The sequence below is a fragment of the Carassius carassius genome, chromosome 24 (genome assembly GCF_963082965.1).
Source record: "Carassius carassius chromosome 24, fCarCar2.1, whole genome shotgun sequence".
Taxonomy (NCBI): domain Eukaryota; kingdom Metazoa; phylum Chordata; class Actinopteri; order Cypriniformes; family Cyprinidae; genus Carassius; species Carassius carassius.
In genome coordinates this window covers 11,821,823-11,845,648 of record NC_081778.1, presented here as the reverse complement: position 1 = coordinate 11,845,648, position 23,826 = coordinate 11,821,823, and the positions used below count along the sequence as shown (strand labels likewise).

Genomic DNA, 23,826 nt, shown 5'->3' with positions numbered 1-23,826 from the left:
CGAGGGCTCCACTCGTATCAATTCAGACAACTGCTCCGCTAGAAATGGTGTGCCTTGACTTCTGGTCAGCGGAAGATGCGAACAATAAGTCGGTCGATGTGTTAGTGGTCACTGACCATTTTACTAAGTTCTCTTGCGCGTATGTGTGTCCGAACCAAACTGCAGAAGCAGTTGCCCGTGTTTTATGGAACAAGTTTTTCTGCATTTATGGATTCCCGGGTCGCATACATTCCGACAGAGGTGCGAACTTTGAGAGCTTGTTGATGGTTGAGCTATTGAGATTGTCCGGTGTGAGAAAATCACACACAACTCCATATCATCCCATGGGGAACGGACAAACTGAGAGATTTAACCGTACCCTGGGTGATATGATCCGTTCACTTCCTCCGAGATACAAAGTTAAGTGGCCACAGATGATAAACACTCTTACTTTCGCGTACAATTGTACAAGACATGAAACCACTGGGTATCCACCGTTTCTCTTGATGTTCGGACGAACACCAAGATTACCAGTGGATGTCCTTTTTGAAAGTGTCATCGTGGATCATGAAACTGTTGATGTTCATAAGTACGTTCAGTCACTTAAGAAAGACCTGAGGGAAGCAATGTCAGTCGCGCAAGAGCATGCCAAACAGCAACAGACTAAACAAGCGGAGTATTATGACCGAAAAGGAAAAGGGCATTCTCTTGAGTTGGGTGACAGAGTGCTTCTTGCGAATAAGGGGGAACGTGGGAAAAGAAAGTTAGCAGATCGATGGGAGAGGGTAGTATATGTTGTTGTGGGAAAAAGTGACACTTTGAACACGTATAAGATACGAAATCCTGGGACAGGTCAAATCAAGACTGTACATCGTAATCTGTTGATGCCTGTCAACTTCCTGCCAGTGCCTGCTTGGAATGAAGGCAGTGATAGTGGTGACAGTGTTGAGAATTCCACTGTCTGTGCTTCTTGTGAAGACGACAATCAAACTCAGAGTGAAGATCGTACATCTCGTTGGGTGGCCGATCTTACTGATGCCTCGAATGTGACGAGAAAGGAGTCTGTTGAGTGTTTCAACGTTGATCAGAGTGATGCAACTGATGACATGGTTGCAGAATGTGACACTAAGATGGACAGAAAATCTGTGTGTGAGAGAAATTCCGACAACTTACCCAGTTCAGTTCTGTCAGTATGTTCAATGGTGTCTGATGATTCTTCTGTATCAGCAGTTTTGAGTGATGAGTGTGCTTCCAACGTCGATGAGCCTAATAATCTAGCTGTTACAGAAACTCCTGTGTCAAGTGTGCAAGATCAGAGGATTGAAAGAGAATCAAATGGTCAAGAAGGCCTAAGGTCAAGATTTGGAAGGCTCATTAGACCAGTAAACAGGCTAATACAGTCAATGTCTACACAGAGAGTACACGCAATTCATGAGATTTAAAGTGTTGAACGAAAACTAATTGATGTTACACTGTTTGACGACATTTTTTTTTTTTTTTTCTTGGCCATATACTTTGTATGATGTACATTTATGGGTACAATTCTGGATGTCATGTATTGAACTATGTAAAAGGCATAGTTCTCTATAGGTAATTTGGGGATTAGCTACCCCTGGGTTACCTTAATCTCAGAAGAGATAGTTGAGAGCTGATCGGATCTAATGTGATCTCAGAACATGTGACATTGTTAACTTGCAAAGTTTTTGTACGTGATTCATAATCTGGTGTAAAACAGTGGGGGTGGATGTAGCAGGGATATGTTGTTACACCAGATTATTCATTTTATTTGTTTATAGTATTTCATTTTATTCCTTATTATTGCTTGTTATGGGGTATTTTATTTTGAAAGACTATTGTGAGCTCATATTAAAAGTAATAATCACAGTATGCACGTCGGCTGACGTCATTCGTAGGTGAGAGAAGAAAATTGCGGTGCAATCTAGGTTCGTCCTCTTTCTGGCGATGGTGTTAGTGGAGAGAGGTACGATCTCACGAGCTCTGTACATTTCATGTTTCAGTATGTTTCATAAGTGTTCACGTCATGTTTAAACGATAAAATATGTGAAAGTATTCAAGCTGATGTTATGTCAAACTGTTCGTTCGAGTTATCAGTGTGTTAAATTAAGTTTATGAGTTTAATTATCGGGTGAACAGCGAACTATACAAAATGGCGGCGCCGAGTGTGTATTGTGTGCGAGACATGTGTCGTGTGTGAGAGATATAAAGATAGATGATATATATATATATATATATATATATATATATATATATATATATATATATATAAGAGATATATGTATATGGTTATAATGAGATGTATTGTATTATGAAGATAACGAATCTTATATTAAAAAGTGAAAGTATATGTGTTTTAATGATTAACTACCTGGTACATTTATCGTACATTTTTGTGGTTAACAGGCATTGCAGAACAAGCAACGCTGATTGTGCCTGTGTGTGTTTTGGTTACTAATACAGGTATGTTAATTGATGTCTTAAACACTGTATTTCTGGTATAAATGTACAAAAATTTATATGAATTTCACTTTATATTATTGTTTATACTATTATATTATTATACTATATATGATATTATAATATTGTTATATATAATGTAAATATGTGTATGTAAATGTTATGAATGGTGCCCTCTCTCTTTCCGGCGATGGTGTTAGTGGAGAGAGGCATTGCAGAACAAGCAACGCTGATTGTGCCTGTGTGTGTTTTGGTTACTAATACAGGCACTACAATTAAATCACCCGCATCAAAACTAGTTTGTGTGGACAGTCCTTTATTTCTAAAAAAAAAAAAGAAATTACACAACGCAGAGGGACAACCGCTACACTGATAAACCGTCAATGGATAGAGGGAAGTCAGCGATATTTATACTATGGGATTGATTACTTGATTATGGTCCACCTGTGTTGATTAGGCTAAGTATCTGACGCGCTCCTCCTGAATCTTATTAATAAAATTTCATTTAAAGCACTGAAAAATTCTGACGGCCTCTCCCCTGAGGCTTATAAGGCAGGTGAAAGTGAAGTGACATTCAGCCAAGTATGGTGACCCATACTCAGAATTTGTGCTCTGCATTTAACCCATCTGAAATGCACACACACAGAGCAGTGAACACACACACATACTGTGAGCACACACCCGGAGCAGTGGGCAGCCATTTATGCTGCGGCGCCCAGGGAGCAGTTGGGGGTTCAATGCCTTGCTCAAGGGCACCTAAGTCGTGGTATTGAAGGTGGAGAGAGAACTGTACATGGACTCCCCCCACCCACAATTCCTGCCGGCCCGGGACTCGAACTCACAACCTTTCGATTGGGAGTCCGACTCTCTAACCATTAGGCCACAACTTCCCACAGGTGATGATGCCTCTGTCCTACATCATCACCAGATGTCCTCAGAGATTCCAACATCATCACCATCTATAAGAACAAGGGGGACCGTGCAGACTGTAACAAATTAATTAGGAATATCTCTGCTCAGTCTTGCTGGCAAGATATTTGCTCACACTATTCTACCACGTCTACAAATCCTTGCTGACCGTATCCTCCCCGAAAGCCAGAGTGGGTTTCGTGCAGGCCGCTCTATAGCAGACATGGTGTTCTGTGTTCGACAACTACAGGAAAATTGTATTGAAAAGCATAAACCTCTGTTCTTGGTGTTTATAGACTTGACCAAGGCCTTTGACTACATTAATCGATCTGGACTTTTCCTTATCCTACAAAGACTTGGCTGCCCTCCAAAGCTACTGAAGGTGGTCACTGAGTTTCTTGGGTGGCATGAAGGCAATTGTACAGTCTGAAGGCACTCGCTCTGAAGAGTTCCAGATAAGGTGTGGGGTAAAGCAGGGTTGTGTCCTTGCTCCTACCCTCTTCGGAATTTTCTTCTCTGCCCTACTACGCCGTGCCTTCCCTGATGACTGAGGTATTCTTCTACACACCCGCAACTCAGGAAAACTGTTTAATCTGGCCAGACTGCGGGTGAAGACTAAACTACGCCATGTTCTAGTATTTGAGCTGCTTTATGCTGATGATGCTGCCTTTGTTGCCCACTCAGAGGCAGATCTACAACTACTCTGCTCATCTTTTGCCGCTGGATGTCTAGAGTTTGGTTTGCAGATTAGTCTTAAAAAGACAGTTATCCTTGCCCAACCTGCAACCCTGAACCCTACAGTATACATTAATAACACATGACTATCTGTGGTAGACAAATTCACCTACCTGGGTTCCACAGTATCAAAAAACAATAACCTTGACACAGAGCTTGAAATGCGCATTAGGAGGGCATCATCAATGTTTGGAAAATTGTGCAAGTCTGTCTGGTACAACAAGTATCTCTCATTGCTCCTCAAAGTCCATGCCATGCATGTGTACCATGCATGTGTACTTAGCACCTTACTATATGCAAGTGAGACAGTGACAAACATACAGGAGGCACGAACATCGCCTCAACGCCTTCCATTTTCGCTGCCTTCACTCCATACTGGGTGTATGCTGGAAGGACCATGAGCCAAACTCTGTCATACTTGAGAGAACTGGTTTCAGTGACATGTACACCATTCTTTGTGAACGCCACCTCCGCTGGACTGGGCCTATTTGTGGAATGAAAGACACCCGCCTCCCAAAAATCTTGCTATATGGCGAGCTGGCAAATGCCCCCCACAAACATGGTCGCCTCCATCTACGTTTTAAAGATGTCATTAAAAGGGATCTTCATGCGTTTTCCATCAACTTGGACAACTGGGAGGCACTTGCAAATGACAGACCCAACTGGCGCACAGCAATTGACAACGGTCGCAGGGACTCTCAGGAGGCCTACAAGTCATTTCTGGAAGAGAGATGCTCAAAACGAGAAGCAGTTCGTCATACTCGACATGAATGGCCATAGTAGTAGTAGCAGTATACAGATAAGTATTATGGACATCATTTACAGATTTTAAATACTATCAGCATGATATACAGATAGGTGTACTATGAACATACTATACAGATGGATTATGTCAAGTGTGTGTACACTACAGGGAGAGACTATGAACATATGAACATTATTTACACTAGTGCAATGGACAGTAAAGTGCATAGAAAATATTTCAGTGTGCAAATGGATTACTCAGTGTTTCTGGATGACAGACAGTAGTGCAAGGAATAACAAGTTTACTGTTTTTTGCTTGTTGTAAATAAATGAATAAATCAGATGTAGTGATGAGGAGGGGTGAGGAGTCTGTGTGTGTGGTGTGGGGGGTGTTGGTGTCAGAGGGCAGAGTACAGCAAGGAGACAGCTGCAGGGAAAAAGCTGTTCCTGAATCTGCTGGTCCTCTGAAGCACCTCCCAGAGGGCAGGAGGTTAAACAGCCTGTGGTCAAGGTGAGAGGAGTCCTTGAGAATGCTGTGAGCTCGATGTAGACAGCGTTCCCTCTGGATGTCCTCAATAGCAGGAAGTGGTGTCCCTGTGATGCGTTGGGCAGTTTTCACCACCCTCTGCAGTGCCTTGCGGTCAGCCACTGAGCAGTTCCCATACCAGACTGTGATGCAACTGGTCAGGATACTCTCGATTGCACACTGGTAGAAGTGGATGGCTGAAGACAATTGGTTCTTCTTCAGTGTCCTGTGGAAGAATAGGCGCTGGTGAGCCTTCTTGACCAGGCTGGAGGTGTTTGTGGTCCAGGACAGGTCCTCCGAGATGGTGGTTCCCAGGAACTTGAAGCTGGAGACATGTTCAACAACCATCCCATTAATGTGGATGGGGTCATGTGTGCTTCCTTTCTTCTTCCTGAAGTCCACAATGAGCTCCTTTGTCTTGCTGGTGTTAAGGAGCAGGTTATTCCAGTCGTGGGTGTAAAGGGAGTAAAGTAATGGGCTCAGTACACAGCCCTGTGGTACGCCGGTGTTGAGTGTGATGGTGGTGGAGCAGGTGTGGTAAGGTCTGCTGGTCAGAAAGTCCATAATCCAGTAGAGGGAGGTGTTAATGTCCAGGTCTCCAAGTTTTGTGGTCAGCTTGGAGGGAATGATGGTGTTAAATGCTGAGTTGAAGTCAACCAACAACATCCATACATATGTGTTGTTATTGTCCAAGTGTGTCAGTGCAGAGTGCAGCACTGTTCATACTGCATCCTCTGTGCTCCTATATGTCCGTTTCACGTATATTTATAATCTCTCAGGTACGTGTAATCAACTTTGCCACAAGGAAAAGTGTGTACGCCTGCTCAGACCCTGACGTGGCGCTTAGTATTTTTCCATGTCAAAAAATATTTTTATAAATATGAACGTTGCTGTGGATTTTTGCCTACACACAGATTTGATCTTAGAGTATGCATACACTAAAACCCACTGCAACTTACACATTTTAAAAATGAGGCCCCTGGTGATGAACCACTGGTTCTGGAAAGTTATACTTACCTGCAATAACACTGCAACAAGCTAATTGCAGCAAAATAACACTTTAGATCCTGCTGTAACACCCTCATTTCCTGCTTTAGCCATACATGTCAAGCGATTATCCTCACCGGCCTTCGACATTCTAATCATAAGACTCATGTTACAGACTTTGTTTGTTTCTGTTGGACTTGAGTATGTTACCTGCTTTTCTTTTTGTTTGTTAAATTTTTATTGCTGAGAATTCTGTCTGAAGCTGCATTCTTTTGACTGTGGAAGCCATCTTACAGAATCATACTTCAAGAATACAGCAGAAGTTGACCATCTGATGGGAGACACCTTCTTGAAAGGTTATAGTTAGTTTGTTGGCCCAACTACAGTAAGTAAGGCCACGGACATGGCCCTGCAGATACTATGTCCACTTACCAGAAATTTATCCCAAGAGTAAGCACCTCCCATCTCTGGCCCTTAACACCTGTTCCCATTTCATGTACCATTTGATGTGAAAGAACGTCAGTTGACAATTTCAACTGTCACTTATAAGGAAAAGTGTGAAAATATTTAGAGGAAACATACTTAAATGCAAAGCACACCACACCAGTAAAAGGTATGTGACATAACAGAAATTATGATTGATCTAATAGGACCTTTTTGAAGAGGGGTATCACTCATAAGGGGAGAACTTTTTTACGTGAAGGTTAGAGTTCTGTAAAGCTGCATGCCTGTCAGCAGGTGATGTTATCTGCAGGAGTTGATAATTTAACCCAAGAGTGAGCACCTCCCATCTCTGGCCCTTAACACCTGTTCCCATTTCATCTAACATTTGATGTGAAAGAACGTCAGTTGACAATTTCAACTGTCACTTATAAGGAAAAGTGTGAAAATATTTAGAAGAAACATACTTGAATGCAAAGCACACCACACCAGTAAAAGGTATGTGACATGACAGAAATTATGATTGATCTAATAGGACCTTTTTGAAGAGGGGTCTCACTCATAAGGGGATAACTTTTTTACTTGAAGGTTAGAGTTCTGTAAAGCTGCATGCCTGTCAGCAGGTGATGTTATCTGCAGGAGTTGATGTCACATTTCTTATATCTTAGCAGTTCGAGCGGTGTTGTGGTGAGCCCTCCTTTTACTGTAAACACTAATTGCTCTTGGTGTGTGCACGTGTGCCGTGGTTGCATGTCTAATCTACAAACTACAAGAAGGACATGACTCTTCTCTCATAGTGGTATCAGTTCCACTGAATAAAACTGAGCTGACAGCTCATAAGTGTAAAAGTTGGGGAGAAAGAATTAGCAAATTAAGATTAGATGACGGTAGATAAAGATGTTTTGGAAAATAAACCCAAAATAGAAACCGTTATGGCAGCTCTCAGACATAATGTACTTTATGCTAACCAGACGTTTTAATCTAAACTCAGGATGAAATGTTGAGCTTCATGGATTCTGTGTGATTGGACGTTATTCAACCACTAGCCTCACTACTAAGCTCATATCTCTAATATACTAATATCATAATCTCAGAATGAGTAGCTGCAGAAGAGCTAGTGTTTTTTACTCATGCTTTTACTCAGAATGAGACACAAGACCCTTTTCATCTAGAGTGTTCGTCTGCGCACATATTCGTTTCAAAGGGAGGTGGAGAGAAAGAGACAGTTTGTTTTGGAACTAGTTAAAACTAAGTTGGAACCAAGTTAAAACTAGACAGAAAACTTTTAATGGAACATTTGGGCTAGAGGAAAAAGAGGCTCAGGAGAAGAATAAACTTAAAGCACATGCTGCTGCTGTTGGGGGTCCTTAGCAGAGTGATCTATAACGTTAGTTTATATATGACTCATCTGACGTTTCTGATAAAGATTTAATGCTGAAGAGTTGTCCCCTCATCTTCAAAGTTTCAGAGGGGCCCGCCTAACTCACATCGCTCGTCTTTTTCTCGCTGTCTACTGTCTTGTACACACTTTCAAGGTAAGTCTTCATTCACTGTCTTCTACAGACTTTGCTCTCTTGGTGCTTATTTAAAGCATGTGTGATTTAACAGGGATGGTAAAAAAAGCAAATCTATGATCTTATTGTAAGGATACAAATGTTTTGATCAATGTCAATTAAAAGTTCAGATGAAAAACAACTACATACAACTACAAAAACGCACATAACTAGGTCAAGCTGAATTAAGCAAGCGAGGGACCGGATCTGTCTGGTGCTTGTTGTAACTATGCTCAAAAGATCATTGTATAATCTTTGACACAATGTTTTATTTCATTCACTTATTCGTACAGAGTATAGAGATGAGAAATGGCAACATAACGTTATTGACTTATTGCTTGTTTCAGAATAAAAGTTATATATATGTGTGTGTGTGTGTGTGTGTGTGTGTGTGTGTGTGTTTATAAAATTATAAAAATATTCCATTTTAATAAACACACACACAAACATAAACACACATATATGTATATATTACTTTTTGTAATAAGTTATATATTTAAAATCATTTTTATTCTGAAACAAATACAATATATATATATATATATATATATATATATATATATATATATATATATATATATATATATATATATAATCGATCATTTTGACAAAAGTGTGACAAATATATAAACAAACAGTCATATTTATCAGTAATTATTGCACTAAACATTTAACAGTAAGGCCAAGTAATATATTCATGATTTGTATGACTCTTTGCATTCTCTGCTAACGCATTTAAAGTCATTCCAGGTGTCATGTGTCATTCTGAATCTTCACATGCTTCTTTTTTTCTCTTCCAGGAAGATGCTTGCCTTGCTCAGTGTCCTCCTGCTCTCATCACATGTCCTTCCTCTCGTCCAGTCACTGCAGTGCGATGAAAGAACAGAGTATTTGAAAGACAACCGGTGCTGCAAAAAGTGTAAACCAGGTAAACGAAATCAGCTGCCTCATCACTTAGAACAGAGTTGAGTCAGAGTTAAAAGAACTAAGCCGTTCTTCAGTTAAGATTAGATAATTAACATAAAGTGCACTGAAGCAAAAGAATCTGCTGCTTAAACGTTGTTCGGCTTTTTGAGGCATATTTCATTTGAAAAAGTCAGGATGTAATCTTTCAACATATCAAAACCTGGTTGCATTATGTAAGAATTTTTCAGAGTTTAGCTATAGTATGGTTGATTGACATTTACCTAAGGTCTTAGAATGACACATCAAGTTTCTCGGATGAGGATGACTTGTTCCCTAAACTCAACCTGGTAGACTTTCGAACCAGTCAGCGTTGAATGCCATACTCATAAATGTCTGTACAGTCAGCATCACTAATGTCTCATTACATGCATGTTTCCCTGCTTTTGTGTGTGTTTATACAGGGGAGCTTATGATGGTGACATGTAAAGGAACGACTGAAACTGTGTGCGAGGCATGTGGAAATGGCTACTTCACGGACGACTATAACATCAATTACCAATGGTGCAAACACTGCACAACGTGCACCAAGGAAAGTATGTCTACTCAGTTTCTTTATGATCACAAAACAGGTTGTAGGTTCTTAGAATGATATGTTCAGCTATGTTCTGAATGTTTAGATGAATCGGTATGAAGAGTCATGAACTAGAAATACCAAACATGACAGTAAAACAAAGCAGGGGCTTCCCCTTCAGCAGATTTAGGTGGGTTTTTAGTATGGAGGTAGGTGGGGGTCTGAAAAACGTCTGAGTCTCTGGTAACAAACATGATATAGGACATCAAATCTTGAAAATACACGTGTAGCATTGGGGAAAAAAGCACCTGAGTGGTGGAAGTTGTTCTTTGAAACGGAAATAACTGCCTACTTAGATGTCTGAGATATTTTGATATGCAGATGTCCTGCCAAAGATCGAATCTGACAATGAGATAACAACTAGAAAAAATGGTCGTTTGGGAAGAAAAGGAGACATATAAGAGAAACTAATATTTGAAGTAACTGAACAAACATGTATTTAGTTGGACTCGCCGAAAAGTCCAGCATAAATTTTAGACTTGCTGGTTAATAATGCAGAGTTGTCAGACATGTAATGATACTGTAGTTCAGATTGTAGATGTCTATGGTCAAATAACCAGGCTGAACAATCTTGTGATAAAAAGCGATGAGCAGAAATGAAAAGTGAATATCCTGAGGTGGCATGAGTTATTTGTGAGTCAGCAGAAAGAGAAAAAAAACCTGTGTTCGAGCTTGCTGTTTTATTTTGACACTTGTGTCTTGTTGAAATGACTGTACGCACAAATGAGTGCAGGCACATTGGTGTCCTAGACGGTTTATTCATACTCGAATTAGGAGATTTCAGCTTTACCTTTCAGTTGTAAGATGCTGAGCATTTATTTGAATCTGAAATCTTTTGTAACATTAGAAATGCCTTGGTGGTCTCTTTTGATCAATATGATGTGACCTTTCTGAATAAAAGTTGAAGAAACACTGATATACTGATATACAGTTCTACATAACCTCGTTAACCCTTTTAATTTTGCAGATATGAAGTATATGAAGGACTGTACGGTGACAAGCGATGCAAATTGTACATGTGACGACGGCTACAGATGCAGTGACAGCAAATGCGAGTCGTGTGAGAAAATTCAGACAACTACTGTTACTACTCCTCCTTCTACTAAAACAATATCGCCCACCCATGGTGAGTGCCTGAACCCTGACACACTGTCATCAGTGTGTTAAAATAGTCACTGTTGAAGGCAAACAGACTATCACACACACAGAGTATATCAGGTGTATTCTCTATTGACCTGTTTACTCTTTCTCTCTCCTTTTCCCCATCTATTTGCTCCCTTTCTATCAACCTCTTCCAGATAATGTGTGGATCTCGGTGAGTCTGTGTTTTGCGTGTGTGTGTGTGTGCGCTCTGCTCACCTGTTTCCTTCTCATCAGCAGACATGCACGACCATGTGGACGGATCATGTCGACATCAATCGGTCAGTGCCACTATAAACAACAAATCAATCTTTTAATTCAGAAAGAAAACCTTGGAACTGCTCTTTATACACTTGCATGAGTGCTTGATATACGGACACTACATTGCATGCATAGTTTTAGTATACCTACCTGTAGAATCTAGAACGGCAGTACAAGTTGTGTTTTGGTCATTCCTGTTTTGCAGTACTTTTTGAATGAATGAAACTGACACTGGTCAAGCTCAGACATTTTTTAACTGAATTAAATTAAATGTAAACTTTAATACTGAAATCTGATTTAGCCCAATCATCTTCTTAATAATATAAAATTTAATATAATATAATATAATATAATATAATATAATATAATATAATATAATATAATATAATATAATAATTCTATTAAAAAAATTAATTAAAGTAAATTAAATGCAAACTTTTTAAATAATATAATATAATATAATATAATATAATAATTCTATTAAAAAAATTAATTAAAGTAAATTAAATGCAAACTTTTTAAATAATATAATATAATATAATATAATATAATATAATATAATATAATATAATATAATATAATATAATATAATATAATATAATATAATATATTCTAAAACCTATAAAACCTAACCCCAACTAATAAAAAAATTATAATTAAAAAGTATTTCTACAAGTATTTAAAAAAATATATTTGAATTTTAAGTAAATGAAATGCAAACTTTTTATATAATATAATATAATATAATATAATATAATATAATATAATATAATATAATAATTAAAAGGATTGGAAAGCAATGACGATAACAGGAAAACCTATACATATGTCATCAATTAAAACTGTTTTAAGTGATCAAAACAATATTAAAGCTAGACATGTTCGAAGTACAGAGCACCAAGTTAATAGACTTACAATTTTGTGAAATTATTAATTTCGATTCACCTCTATGATCACCTTATTATAACATTATGATCGGGAATCTAATTAATGTGATTTCCATATTTTACAATTTTGAGTTTATTATTTTCCTCAATATATTAAGACATGGCATGAAATTGTACTGCATAACAGGAAAACGCTTCTAATAATGTGTATTGTACTGGGTCATCAGGTCTCTGCTCCTCCGACAAGAGCAGCCTTGGTTCCAGTCAGTGCACAGAGGAAGAGGAGGTACCAATGCCAGTGCAGGAGGTGTGTGGAAAGACTGAAAAACTGGAGGATGTCTGAGAAAAGAGCAGGAAGAAGACCGCTGATGCGTCTACGGATTGAGTATTTACTCTAATACAAACCTGCTGCTGCCATTTACGCAAGAGAAAATGTGCACTCAGGTGGCCCATATGAAGGTTCTGTGAGAATGACTGTCCTTCCTGAGAAATGCTGAGATAGAGAGAGATTTGAGTTACCACTGCACACAAGGAGACACTTAACATACAACACAGAGCTAATCTTTTTCAACAAATGAAGGTTTTATTCTCTGCACACTTGTTTGTATTTATAATTGGGTAGTTTTTGCACAACAAGCCCATGGACTTTTTCAAATCAAGATTTTATGTTAAAATGTATATGAATGTAAAGTTTTCACTATTTTTGAATAACTAAAGATATGTCTCAAAATATTATGAAGAAGCTGCATGTATAATATGATAACAGAATGAACACAATAATTCAAATCTAAGATATATAACGTTTCACTTATAAGAAGTACTTTTTTGTCAGCTACCTGGTTGCTAAAATAGAGAATTGTAGTTGGATTTGTATTTGCTGTCTTGCAGTGAAGTACTCAGGGAAACATATAAAAAAAATAAACTTTTATTGATTTTATTGCACTTTACAGTTAATATCAAGCATAAAAAAATGTATATTACAGTGAATATAAAACATAATACATGATCAATCGATTGCTATCGCGTGTGCTTATACACTTCTGAATGAAGAAATGATGTTGACATTTCCAGACCACCTTCAAAATGTCAGGGCTTTTTGAAGGTACAATCCATCATGTCTGTCACATAAAAACCAAAGAAAAGAGGAAGAAAACTGACAACATTATCCAAGGACTTGATATGATCGAACACTGATAAACTGCATGATTAACTGCGATTAATAAGAGTTACAAATAAATACAAATGTTTTGTGACTTGAATGAACTTTACATAAAATAAATATCTCAACATGTGTGAATGTCTTAGAGCTGCTCTTTGCTTTCAAACACTTTCAAGCATTGTTCCTGAGTCAGTTTAACCATCATAAACCTTTAGTATCGACTCTTCATGCAGTCAACATCAGCATCCCACTGCAGTATCAGTAGGTTATGCATAATACTGCAAAGCTGACATGAACTGTCAAGCTCATACGCACACGTATGAAGTCCACACTGTTAGTCACATATCCAGGTCTTCCCCTAACGCAGCCTGTTGCTCTCAAGAAAAAATCCCCTGCCACGGTTAGAGTTTTAATACTGGGTACTCACGAAATATCAGTTAAAACAAACCACACAGCAGCTGAACAGCACGGAGGAAGAACGGACACAAATAATCCATCGTCCCTCACAGCGCCTCTTCTTTAGATATGTGGCACTCTTTCCCTTGCTCCTGAGATGGGAAGAAGATGAAATCGTTCTCTCTGCTCCTTTCCTCCTCAGACAGATGGACGGGGGGAGACTGAGGGCAGGACACGTTGATGTTGTTTAGTGATTCTTCTTGGAGTTCTTGTGCTTTTTTCTCGCCGCCATCCCATCCAAATTGATTGAGCAGGCTAACAAAAACTGTCTGGGGGCCGTAGATGTGAAGAGGGCCTATGAGAAAGTGAGAATGTTGAATATTCATACTATTTGCATGTTTGCTAGTTTTTCTTTTTTGTTTTTATGTGAGGGGTGTCATGCATGGAAGCCCATGGAAGCCACCGAATAAAAAATAAAACACAAAAAAGGTAATTGCGACTTTTTATCTCAACAATTCCAACTTTTTTTGTCACAATTGCGAGTTTACAACTCATATTTCGGCTTTTTTTCTCAGAATTGCGTCATATAAACTCGCAATTCAGACATTTTTTTTTCTCACAGCAAGTTTATATCGTGCAATTTTGAAACACAGTTCTGATTGTGAGATTTAAACGTTTTAAGAGTTAGTGAGTCCAATTATGAGGGAGAAAAAAAATGTGAGTTTAAATCTCAAAATTCTGACTTTTTCTCACAATCGACCACATGTAGGTTACTTCCTGGTTTTAGATAAGCAAGCTCAGTCATTTCCGGTGAACTGTACTGCGCCTTAAGTGGTGCTCCCTTTGTTTCTCTACATAATCCATTCACAATTTGAAGAAAAGTTTTGTTTGTCTAAGAGGACCAAACGTCCACTTATAGAGTTTTAGGAATGACAAACGCAAACGCGAGTGAATCCGTTAAATCATGCAGCCAGTCATTAATGTGACAGTGGAATGAGTCATCTGATGAGCCGATGTCAATACAGAGCTGTGCATTAAGTGATTCAGACTAAATAACCCAACTACAGCAGCAAATCTGTGTTGGATAAAACATAAACAATGTAATTATTAAATTTCATCTAAACATTTCAAAGTATTGAATGCATTATTTAATTGTCATACCAACTTACTTAATTTGTATTTGACTATATAGGTATTTAAATAATCCAGATTTATAGGCTGTTGTCTGGCCTTATTTATAATTATTATTTTTTTTAATTGCAAGTGACTTTGTGACTTCCTGCACTTGCTATACTTGATGTTCCAGCCAACACGTAACCTGTGTTTTTTAAAACTTCTACCCGTGAAAGTGCCCCATAACGCCAATCAAACCCGTGACTTCCCACTCGTGAACTCGTACTAGATTGATGTACTCCCAGTTCTGCGCTCTGACGTCACATAGCCTGCCAGACAACAATGGCATCTCCTATAGATAATATTGCCTACAGATGCGGTGTTTATGCAAGTGGTACAAGGTGAGAAAAAGACTTTAGGACAATATAGCGTTGCATTAAAATTAATAATCTAGATATCACAACTCCTTGCTCTCAGGCAGTTTGGCGTGACTTGCCTGGAATACTACAAAGTCGTGAGTCATGGTCTGAAGTTGTGATTTACGGGCTCAAAAACCTGCCTGGAACACAGCATTATACTTCAGTGCAATAAAATACTAAATTTGCTATAGTATTTAATTTGTAATAAATCAAAAGTTAGGGAGTTGCAGCCTTGGCCAATGAGTGAGCCTCTGCTGCCGTCTCCTTGTTATAATTTCATTTTCATCTTTAAAAGTTTTTATTTTTCACCAAGAGAACTTTTAATAAAGCAAATTTTACTACATCAAGTAGAGAAATAACAAAGGCTTTAAAATTGTATAAGATTTAAAAATGTGTTCATAGCTATAAGGTAAGATACTGATTATCGAGAATACCATTACGATGACGTTTGAGAGCTTAGTCTAACTGCCTAAACAGATACAATAGTGTTTTTTTGTCAGCATTTAAATGTACAGTTACGTGTCTGGGCACTTTCCTGGGATTACCAGACCCTGGGTATAAAATCATGTATATCATAATAACATGAAACTCTATGATAATTCCGCTATCATTATTTATGGTGTTGCATTTATTTTGTTTCTCAGTTTCTGATAAGAATGAGGAAGGAGAGGTTTCTGTGAGAGTCTCTACCTATATATAGGTCATATAAAATGAGCTTCACCGGAAGATTACGAGCTGGCTCGTCTTTATTTGGAAGTTCTTAATAGCGCTCTGTGCTTATGGTCAAATTGCAAGTTTATATGTCAATTCTGAGAAAGAAATTCTGAACTGTGTGATGTAAACTTTTTAAATTTTTATTCAGTTGCGGAAACAGGCTTCTATGGATATATATATAATGTATGTAAGCACACACACACACACACACACACATTATAATAATATATATATATATTTTTTTTTTTTTATTAATATTTTATTATTTTATATGTCTGGTTATTTAATTCTTATATAAAATGTAATTTATTATTGTATTATTAAGAATTCATACAAATGTCATCTGGTGCAAGTTAAAAGTATTTTATTTATGTTGTAATATTATGTTTTTGTGTTTATAGGACCCCCTTGCAAATAAGATGTTACATCTCAAGGGGCAATCCTTTCAATAAATTCAAAAACAATTTAAGCAATTTACTGACCATAACGGTCTGCAGTAGTTATCTCTATGATGTCATTTCCCGTTTGTTTGTTTTTACTGCATATAAGTTTGGCCACATGACATGATTTCACATGTTTACTTTTCAAGAATTTAATCATTTTAATGTTAATTCATTTATTGCACATTTATTTATTTATTTATTAGTTTATGCCCCTCACTTCATGCCATAAAGATGTATATTTTGGTCATATTGTTAAACAAATTAGTAGATCTGGATAAATGAGCATCACAATTCTTTTAATAAAAGAAGAAAATCACAAAAAGCAGCTCTTTATAGTACCTAAATTGCCGGCTGGAGGCACAGCCTGCTCTAAGCTGATTGGCTGATGAAACGAGCAGTCGTTGTTGTGATTGGTGGGTGTGCTGCCATGTGACATCATCTCCTGGGCATGGGGCTGCTCATCTGTTTGGCTGGTAGGAGGTGTACTCTCACTGTCCATCTGAAGAAAATGAAGGACTGTGAGTCAGATGATTCATGACACGTTCACATACTACAGAAATGTGCATTAACTCGATACGTACCTCCATATTACCCAACGAGCACTTCCTGACAACTAATGAAGAGAAGAGAAGGGCGATAGGTAAGATTAACCCACAAAACCTCTGAGAAGAAATGTGTTTGCGTACATATGTCTGTGCATTGTGTTACTCACAACGCTTGAAACATTCCTTCTCTTTCTTCCTGAAGAGCTGGAGGAACAGCATAAGGATGATGAGGGATAACATTACAGAAATGAATCCACATGAAATCCACACCCCAACACTACGCTCACCTGTAAAATAAATACAAGGGTGTAAATTAGCAAGCTGTGACATCGACTTAATTCCCTTAACATTGGTTCTTTGGAAAGCTGAACAAGGTTATTTTTCCCTCACATCGAAAAACACACTTCTTTGGTGACAATGTTGATTTTCACACTCATCCAGGAGAAGCGCCCATACAAGGAAATCCGCCCTATATGATGTCATGAAGGGCAAAACTCAAAATACAAACAAACCTTACCCAGTTTACCCAGCCCGATCTCAGCTGCCTCTGTTGATGACGTGGTGGATGTAGTGGATGAAGGGACATCAGCATAGGTGGAGGACGGGATTGGGGTGGGTACAGGTTCACACACCTTACACTGGCCATTGTAAGGATCGGTCTTGGTACAAGTGTAACCCTCCCGACAGCGACACTTCACATCTGATGTTAGCGTACACTCCTCCACCACCATCATGTGAAATTCTAACAAACACATTTGTTTTCAAAACGTTTTGACATACTTCCTGTTTCTATTCTCCTTTCATCCTGTTTATACTGTTATGAGTTAATTATGTGTAAGGAGCTTCATACCAGGTCTGCAGTTCTGTAAGCAGCGGTGGCAACTGGTTTCTCTGTTTTTCTGGCTGGTGAAGAAACCGGAGTCGCACTGAACACAACCAGACTCTGTCTGGAAATATCCTAAGAGATGATGAACAGTCAGGAAGATAGAGAGGAAAAAGAGGAAGTGGAAATGCAGAGGACAAAAAAAGAACAGTAAGGTCAAATGAATTCAAACTAACAAGAAAGATGTTAGTGACTTAAAGCCTATCACTGGACTAAAGTTCACACCGCTACATCTTAGAGTCAGTCGAATTTGTCAGTCTGTCTAAGGCAGACAGAGGACATTCACTTGTTGGTCCATTACATCTCTCATTTGTGTGAGTGCCGTGAATTGATGACACTGTGTATTCAAAAGTTTCCATTTGTCGGAACAATGTTTCTTTCATACTGTTTTGGGTATCATAAAGTTGCTGTGGTTTGCACATTATACAATGGATCAGTGACTGGGGGTCAAACATTACACAATATTTCACCAGGAAGAATCTCTTGTACAAAAAGGCAGGCAGGGAATGATGCAAGACTACGACTCCTACCCCTGATTTCCCTTGACCTGTATTTTGCAACACGAGGAGGCGAGTGACAAGGAGTGAGGTCACTTGGGCTTTGGCACTTATCTCAGATCGTGTTTTTGATCATTCACACTATGCGATTATCACTCACATGAACAATTACCAATTTGCCTCAGATTTTGGGCTTTTGTCCTCAAAATCCAAAAAAAAAAACAGAGAACAAATTTATTAATTAAAATTTAGCCTAAAATCATGCACTTTATACTTGGAAATCGAAAATTAAAAACTTTGAGACCATTTGTGTGAATTACCTCCACCTGCTAGTTGGGTTTAGTGAGGTGTGCTTTTCTTATATGTACATTATTTTTAAGGGAAAAGTAGGTGTAGCCATTTTTAACAAAGCTTGTGGTGTTCAAAGGTTTGGGTCTCAGCCACTAGTTATTAAATGAAATTTGGCACACTAATAGAGAACAATATGGACATTAATCACAGTTAATTTGGAGTCTTTAACTCAGCGCTACTAGAGCCACAAACTGTCCAAAGTTGCACACATTTTTCCATCATGAACATTTTTCCGCCATTTTGAATTGTCAAAAAAACCTACTACTCCTAGACTTCATGAAAGTTAAACCATTTTCAGACCATGCCAACAAAAACTTATGCAAAGTTGATTAGTCAAACCGTTCTCGAATAACAAGAAACTTAATTTGACAAAAATGCTATATTTTCACAAATGTTAAATACTTTTTATAGGCAAAAGGCCTACAGTATAAACCAATTGTACACTTTTCTGTACACCATTTTATTTTATTCAAAACCCTACTTATCCTAGACCGTTCATCTTCAGACTATGCTGGCAAAAAGGTATGGGTTTCGTGTTGATAGAACAGTTTTCCTATACCACATCAATAAATTTGATGGCATGCATCTGAGGCTGTATGTCTGCAGCTTTGACATACTGACACCAGACTTTGTCACTGTAATCTCACATTAGCTACACCACATTAATTTGGTGTCAACGCCACCTATTAAACAAACATAATAAGCAATTATGTTACATTAGATAAGTGATTCTATTTATTAGTTTTCAACCATTTTGCTTAATACCATCTACAAATGTCTTTATCAACTAATAATTGCAGTTGGCCTGATGCTTGCTGCCTTGAAATTTAGCTTCTCATTCTACCTCTGTTGTGCTTGGGCCCTTAATTGCTGCTTGCAGCTACATATTTTATTAGAATTTAAGCACACAAAGTTGTAATGCAAATAGTTTTACAGTGTATCATCATTCTTCTACTTATTTACCTATAGTGGCTAATAAATAGCTTACTTCTTTGTTGAAAAATAAGATGGTTTTACTTGCTATTGTGATTTATTAATAAAATAATAATAATAATAAGGAATTGCACTAATTGAACATTTTAAATCAACAGCTCATTCTCTGGCAAAACTATTGTGTTGCCCTGAGAATCTGAAATATAGCAATATAGCTTTCCCTCCCACCTCAAATAATTTCCATAACAAAGGTTTTGCAAGTGAACGCAAAAGTTTCTCTGGGGAGTGCAAACGCTTTGTGAGAGGATGCAAAAACACTGAAATCTCCTCCCATCTCTTTTTCTTTTTACCTTCATCATGTCCCTTTAGTATCTTAAAAAAAATTAATGAATGCATTGCACAGCATAGATACTAAAATGACTATCGTAACATATAAAGGTGTAATAACTAAATTTATATTTGACTGCAAAGACGTTAAGCTCAAAGGGCATATACTGAATTTTTTAAGGCGGATGTGGGTGCTCGCACACAGACACACTCACGTACGTGCACACACACACACTTTTATGCAGACTTGCTGACTGAGGTCTCTCAAGGGGAGAGATGAGAAATAGCATCAAAAACAGGACGTTACAAAGTAGCTCAAACAGGCAGTGGCATTCTAATGAAGGAAGTGGTTTATGCTTCTGTGTCAGAACATACCATTTCCCATCACGAGAGAGAAAAAAGAGAGGGTAAGGAAGAAGAAAAAAAGATGAAGAAAAACCTAATAAATAACCACTGATTTCTCGGGCGATTTCTTGCTTAGACCACATATGCAATACTTGGAAGTGTTGTGACAGAAAGGTACACTCACACACTCCGCAAAACAGGGAAAGAATTCAGAGAAACTGATGCAAGATACAAGAGACCTTGAAAAATATTGCTCTGAAATGCTTTCTCACCTGCATCACACAGCTCTTCTGAAACGGCTCTAGAATTTCTGTCCTGGTCAAAACAAACGACAACACACGAGATCATTAGTATTGGATGCATCCAATAGAGTGACACAGAGTTTAAAATGCACACTGAAGTGCGGTTCTGCGCTAATTCGTTTCACAATTCAGATGAACTGATTCATGTGAACACAGAGCATGCAACATAGTACAAGTCTTCACCTCAAAGCGGCTTGGCAACTAGGATGTTAGCAATATATACCGTACATATTAAAACATAATTTACCATGGGGAGGCCATATATCAGGTGACCTGTCAGCATCACCATGGCTACAGATATCACTGTCACAAGCATCTGTAAATGATACAACTTTATCAGACAAGAAGTGATCAACACAGACCCCATATCACACACCCTCCATCAGTCACTAGAGAACTTATGAACAAACACATTCAACCTTTCAAATAAAGAAGTGTGATTTAGCACAGATTAAAGTTTCACTTCGATATTCACATGTTCATGTCTAATAAAATAACATATTGCATTATTCAAAAAATCTTTGGGGAAGTAGATTTGTGGATCTGATGCAAAAAAATCATGTGACCGGCTCGTTTACTTTAAGTCATTTTAAAGTGTAGTCAAAATCTTAGAAGAAAGATCGGCATTTTTGAAAAATGAAAGCAAGTGAAAAAAAAAACAAAAAAATATGACCTAACAATAACTGCAATATAAGTGAAAATAGTTGTTACCTCACAATTAGTCGAATCCAAAATGTCATCAAATTCTTTCAAACTCTTTTTCTGTCTTCTGCCAGTCTGTTTTCTGTTCTGATCACTTCATCTCATTGTTTCCTTACCTGCTGTGTCTTCCTGTCATTCCCCTCCCTCTCTTTCTGACACTGCCCTTCACCTGCTTACTGTTGTGGAGAGAGAGAGAGAGAGAGAGAGAGAGAGAGAGAGAGAGAGAGAGAAAGCAAGCAATAGCTTCACTGTGCAGCTGTCACGGTTTCATTGGCGTTTCATTATTACTGGTTTATTTAAAGCAATATACATTCATAATGTGAGTGTATTTCAAAAATGGAGTAGTTTTGGGATGCCTCATGAAAATATAAATATATGAACACATTCATATGCTTGCAAACATGTTTTCATGGAGCTGCACACAAAAAGAAATGAACTCGATTAAGTGATTTTCTTTTTGAAATGTATAGACTAAAAAAAGAATAGTTTTATATCCAACAATCACCTTTTTAGTGTTGCGTTCTCAGACTGAAAACCACCGCCATGAAGCAGATGAAGAGTAAAGGTCAACTCACAAGAAAATGTCTGTGGTTTTGATTTAAAAATGTCTTTTCAGTTTATACAATTTCTTTTGGCCCGTTTTTTCCAGTATTACCTTATTAAGAAAACAAGTGCATAACAGTCTGACAGAACAGCAGTTACTTAGAGGAAAAAAATACCTAGTATAGAATGAAAAAGAAAAAAAACACATCATGACACAAAAACTCCACTCCTTGCAATATGTTAGTTCAGCAGTAACCTTTATTCTGAAATCATTTTAAAGCTCCGGTCTTTCTGTACACTTTCAGTGAAGCGAGTTTGGTTACATACACATATTTATATACATATAGTCCTCTTTAAATCAAAATACACATGTGCCATTGCTGCAGTCGGGGTCCTTTTCCTCCCTGGGTGGGTCCTTGGAGCAAAACATTCACTGGACAGCATCTGATTATCCACAACCAGAGGCACATGTGCAAATTTAAAGAGAACCCTTCGATGTCCCTAAAACAGAAACATCCATACAATTCCACAGTAGAAGCAAGATTCATTCCTGTGAGATGTTACAGAATGACACGGAGATGCTATGAATGAAATCATTCAGACGTCCCAAGCGATCTTTTCACATGTTGTATTTCTCTTGTTAAGGTTCAGGACTTGCTTGCATAGCCAGCATTGGAGCATACACAACTCTCCCTTTCTCTCTTCTAGGTTACAGTATCGTTGCATTCAAACAGTTATTGCCAATAAGCATTCTTTTAAAGCACTTTTTTTTAATTTTGATTTTGGTTAAGATATTGTGTGGAGTTTACACATAGTTTGTAGCCACTGCTAATTTGGAATATCCAAAAATTCAGTCAGTTCCAATGAATCATTTTCCTGACTGTCTATTGTCCTTTTCATACAAGACCAGATTTGTGGTTATTGAATTGTTCATAAAAGACTTTTGTTTTAAGGTCTTATAGCAACAAACAATAAGTAACTTGCTGTAGAAAATAACCAGTTACTCATTGCAGAAACCTGGAGTGCTCACTCCATTCATATACACATGCATACATAGTCTTACACACATAGTTCAGCACAGTGCAGCGAAAAAATATAAAAAAATAAACTAAAACAAAAATCATAATAAAATAATTCTGTGAATGAACAATATTTACAGTGCTTCTTGGTAGCAGAAGTGCAAGAAAACATATGCGAAGCAATATTTAGTTCACAGACAGACAAAGCCTTTTCCTCAAAATCAAATTGTAACATTTTACTTTATCATCAAGCTCATCCTTTTATTTGTCTGGGAGTTTTTTTTTCTTTTTTCAAACAAATAATTTTTTTTTTACGTACTCATAGAACCTCATTTTTAAATGAAATAACTTGCTGACAGAAATAAAATCACAATAAATCAGCAAAACCCCATCAGAACTTCACAGTGGTAAGAGGGAAAAACCTAAGGCAGACACACAGTGTTATTCACCAGTCAGTATGCAAAAAAAAAGAACAAGATAAAAAGAAAAACAACCAGAGGAGGGTACATAACATACTGTTTCAATGATTAAATTCTGTTCCGGCTGAGCATAGAAAGTGATATGTACTGAAATATGTTTATTAAAGCTTTCACTCTTTGTTTTTCTACAGCGGAAATTTACATGCTGGATGTACAACACCATGTTTTCAAAAGCATGAGGTTTTTATTTTCACTGTGTGAAGTGTCTTTCCTGAATGTTTTATTTCACATTTGGCACTCAAAATGTCTCTGTCAAAGAGTTTTAGTCTCTATTCTTTAATCCAAGATGTGGTTTACATGCAGACTACATATTTGACTACAGATATGAATGACCAACAAAGTGAAAAAGAAGTCGGTTTGTTCTGGAACTACAGTATTAGTCCCTGTAGGCGTTTGGTTAGAATTAGAGAGTGCTCTTCCAAAAGAAGAGAAGATTATTACAAATCATGTGAGGTTCTTGAGAACCTAAGCCTAGAATCAGA

At 37.7% G+C, this 23,826-nt stretch overlaps 2 protein-coding genes across 4 annotated transcripts in view; one reads left to right on the top strand and one right to left on the bottom strand.

Annotated features, from left to right (window-relative positions):
* Positions 1 to 12,871, top strand: part of LOC132102816 (tumor necrosis factor receptor superfamily member 5-like) — a 31,852-nt gene extending 18,981 nt beyond the window's left edge. The window contains exons 1-6 of one of the 3 annotated variants that reach the window (XM_059507479.1): positions 7,124 to 8,331; positions 9,150 to 9,277; positions 9,717 to 9,848; positions 10,854 to 11,012; positions 11,185 to 11,307; positions 12,402 to 12,871. In XM_059507479.1, coding sequence (XP_059363462.1) covers positions 9,154 to 9,277; positions 9,717 to 9,848; positions 10,854 to 11,012; positions 11,185 to 11,307; positions 12,402 to 12,517 — 654 coding nt within the window. In that variant the 5' untranslated portion in view covers positions 7,124 to 8,331; positions 9,150 to 9,153 and the 3' untranslated portion in view covers positions 12,518 to 12,871. Of the gene's footprint in view, positions 1 to 7,123; positions 8,332 to 8,960; positions 9,278 to 9,716; positions 9,849 to 10,853; positions 11,013 to 11,184; positions 11,308 to 12,401 lie in introns of those variants that run through there. The other 2 variants (XM_059507478.1, XM_059507477.1) reach the window with 2 other exon arrangements.
* A 212-nt stretch (positions 12,872 to 13,083) lies between these two features.
* Positions 13,084 to 21,479, bottom strand: LOC132102814 (uncharacterized). The gene is made up of 9 exons (XM_059507474.1): positions 21,313 to 21,479; positions 20,840 to 20,917; positions 20,572 to 20,614; positions 17,814 to 17,921; positions 17,490 to 17,705; positions 17,131 to 17,250; positions 17,000 to 17,031; positions 16,758 to 16,917; positions 13,084 to 14,084 (listed from the first exon to the last, which is right to left on the bottom strand). Exons 2-9 carry the CDS (start codon positions 20,915 to 20,917, stop codon positions 13,837 to 13,839), a joined length of 1,005 nt encoding a protein of 334 aa, XP_059363457.1. The 5' UTR covers positions 21,313 to 21,479; the 3' UTR covers positions 13,084 to 13,836.
* Positions 21,480 to 23,826: the final 2,347 nt, after the last annotated feature.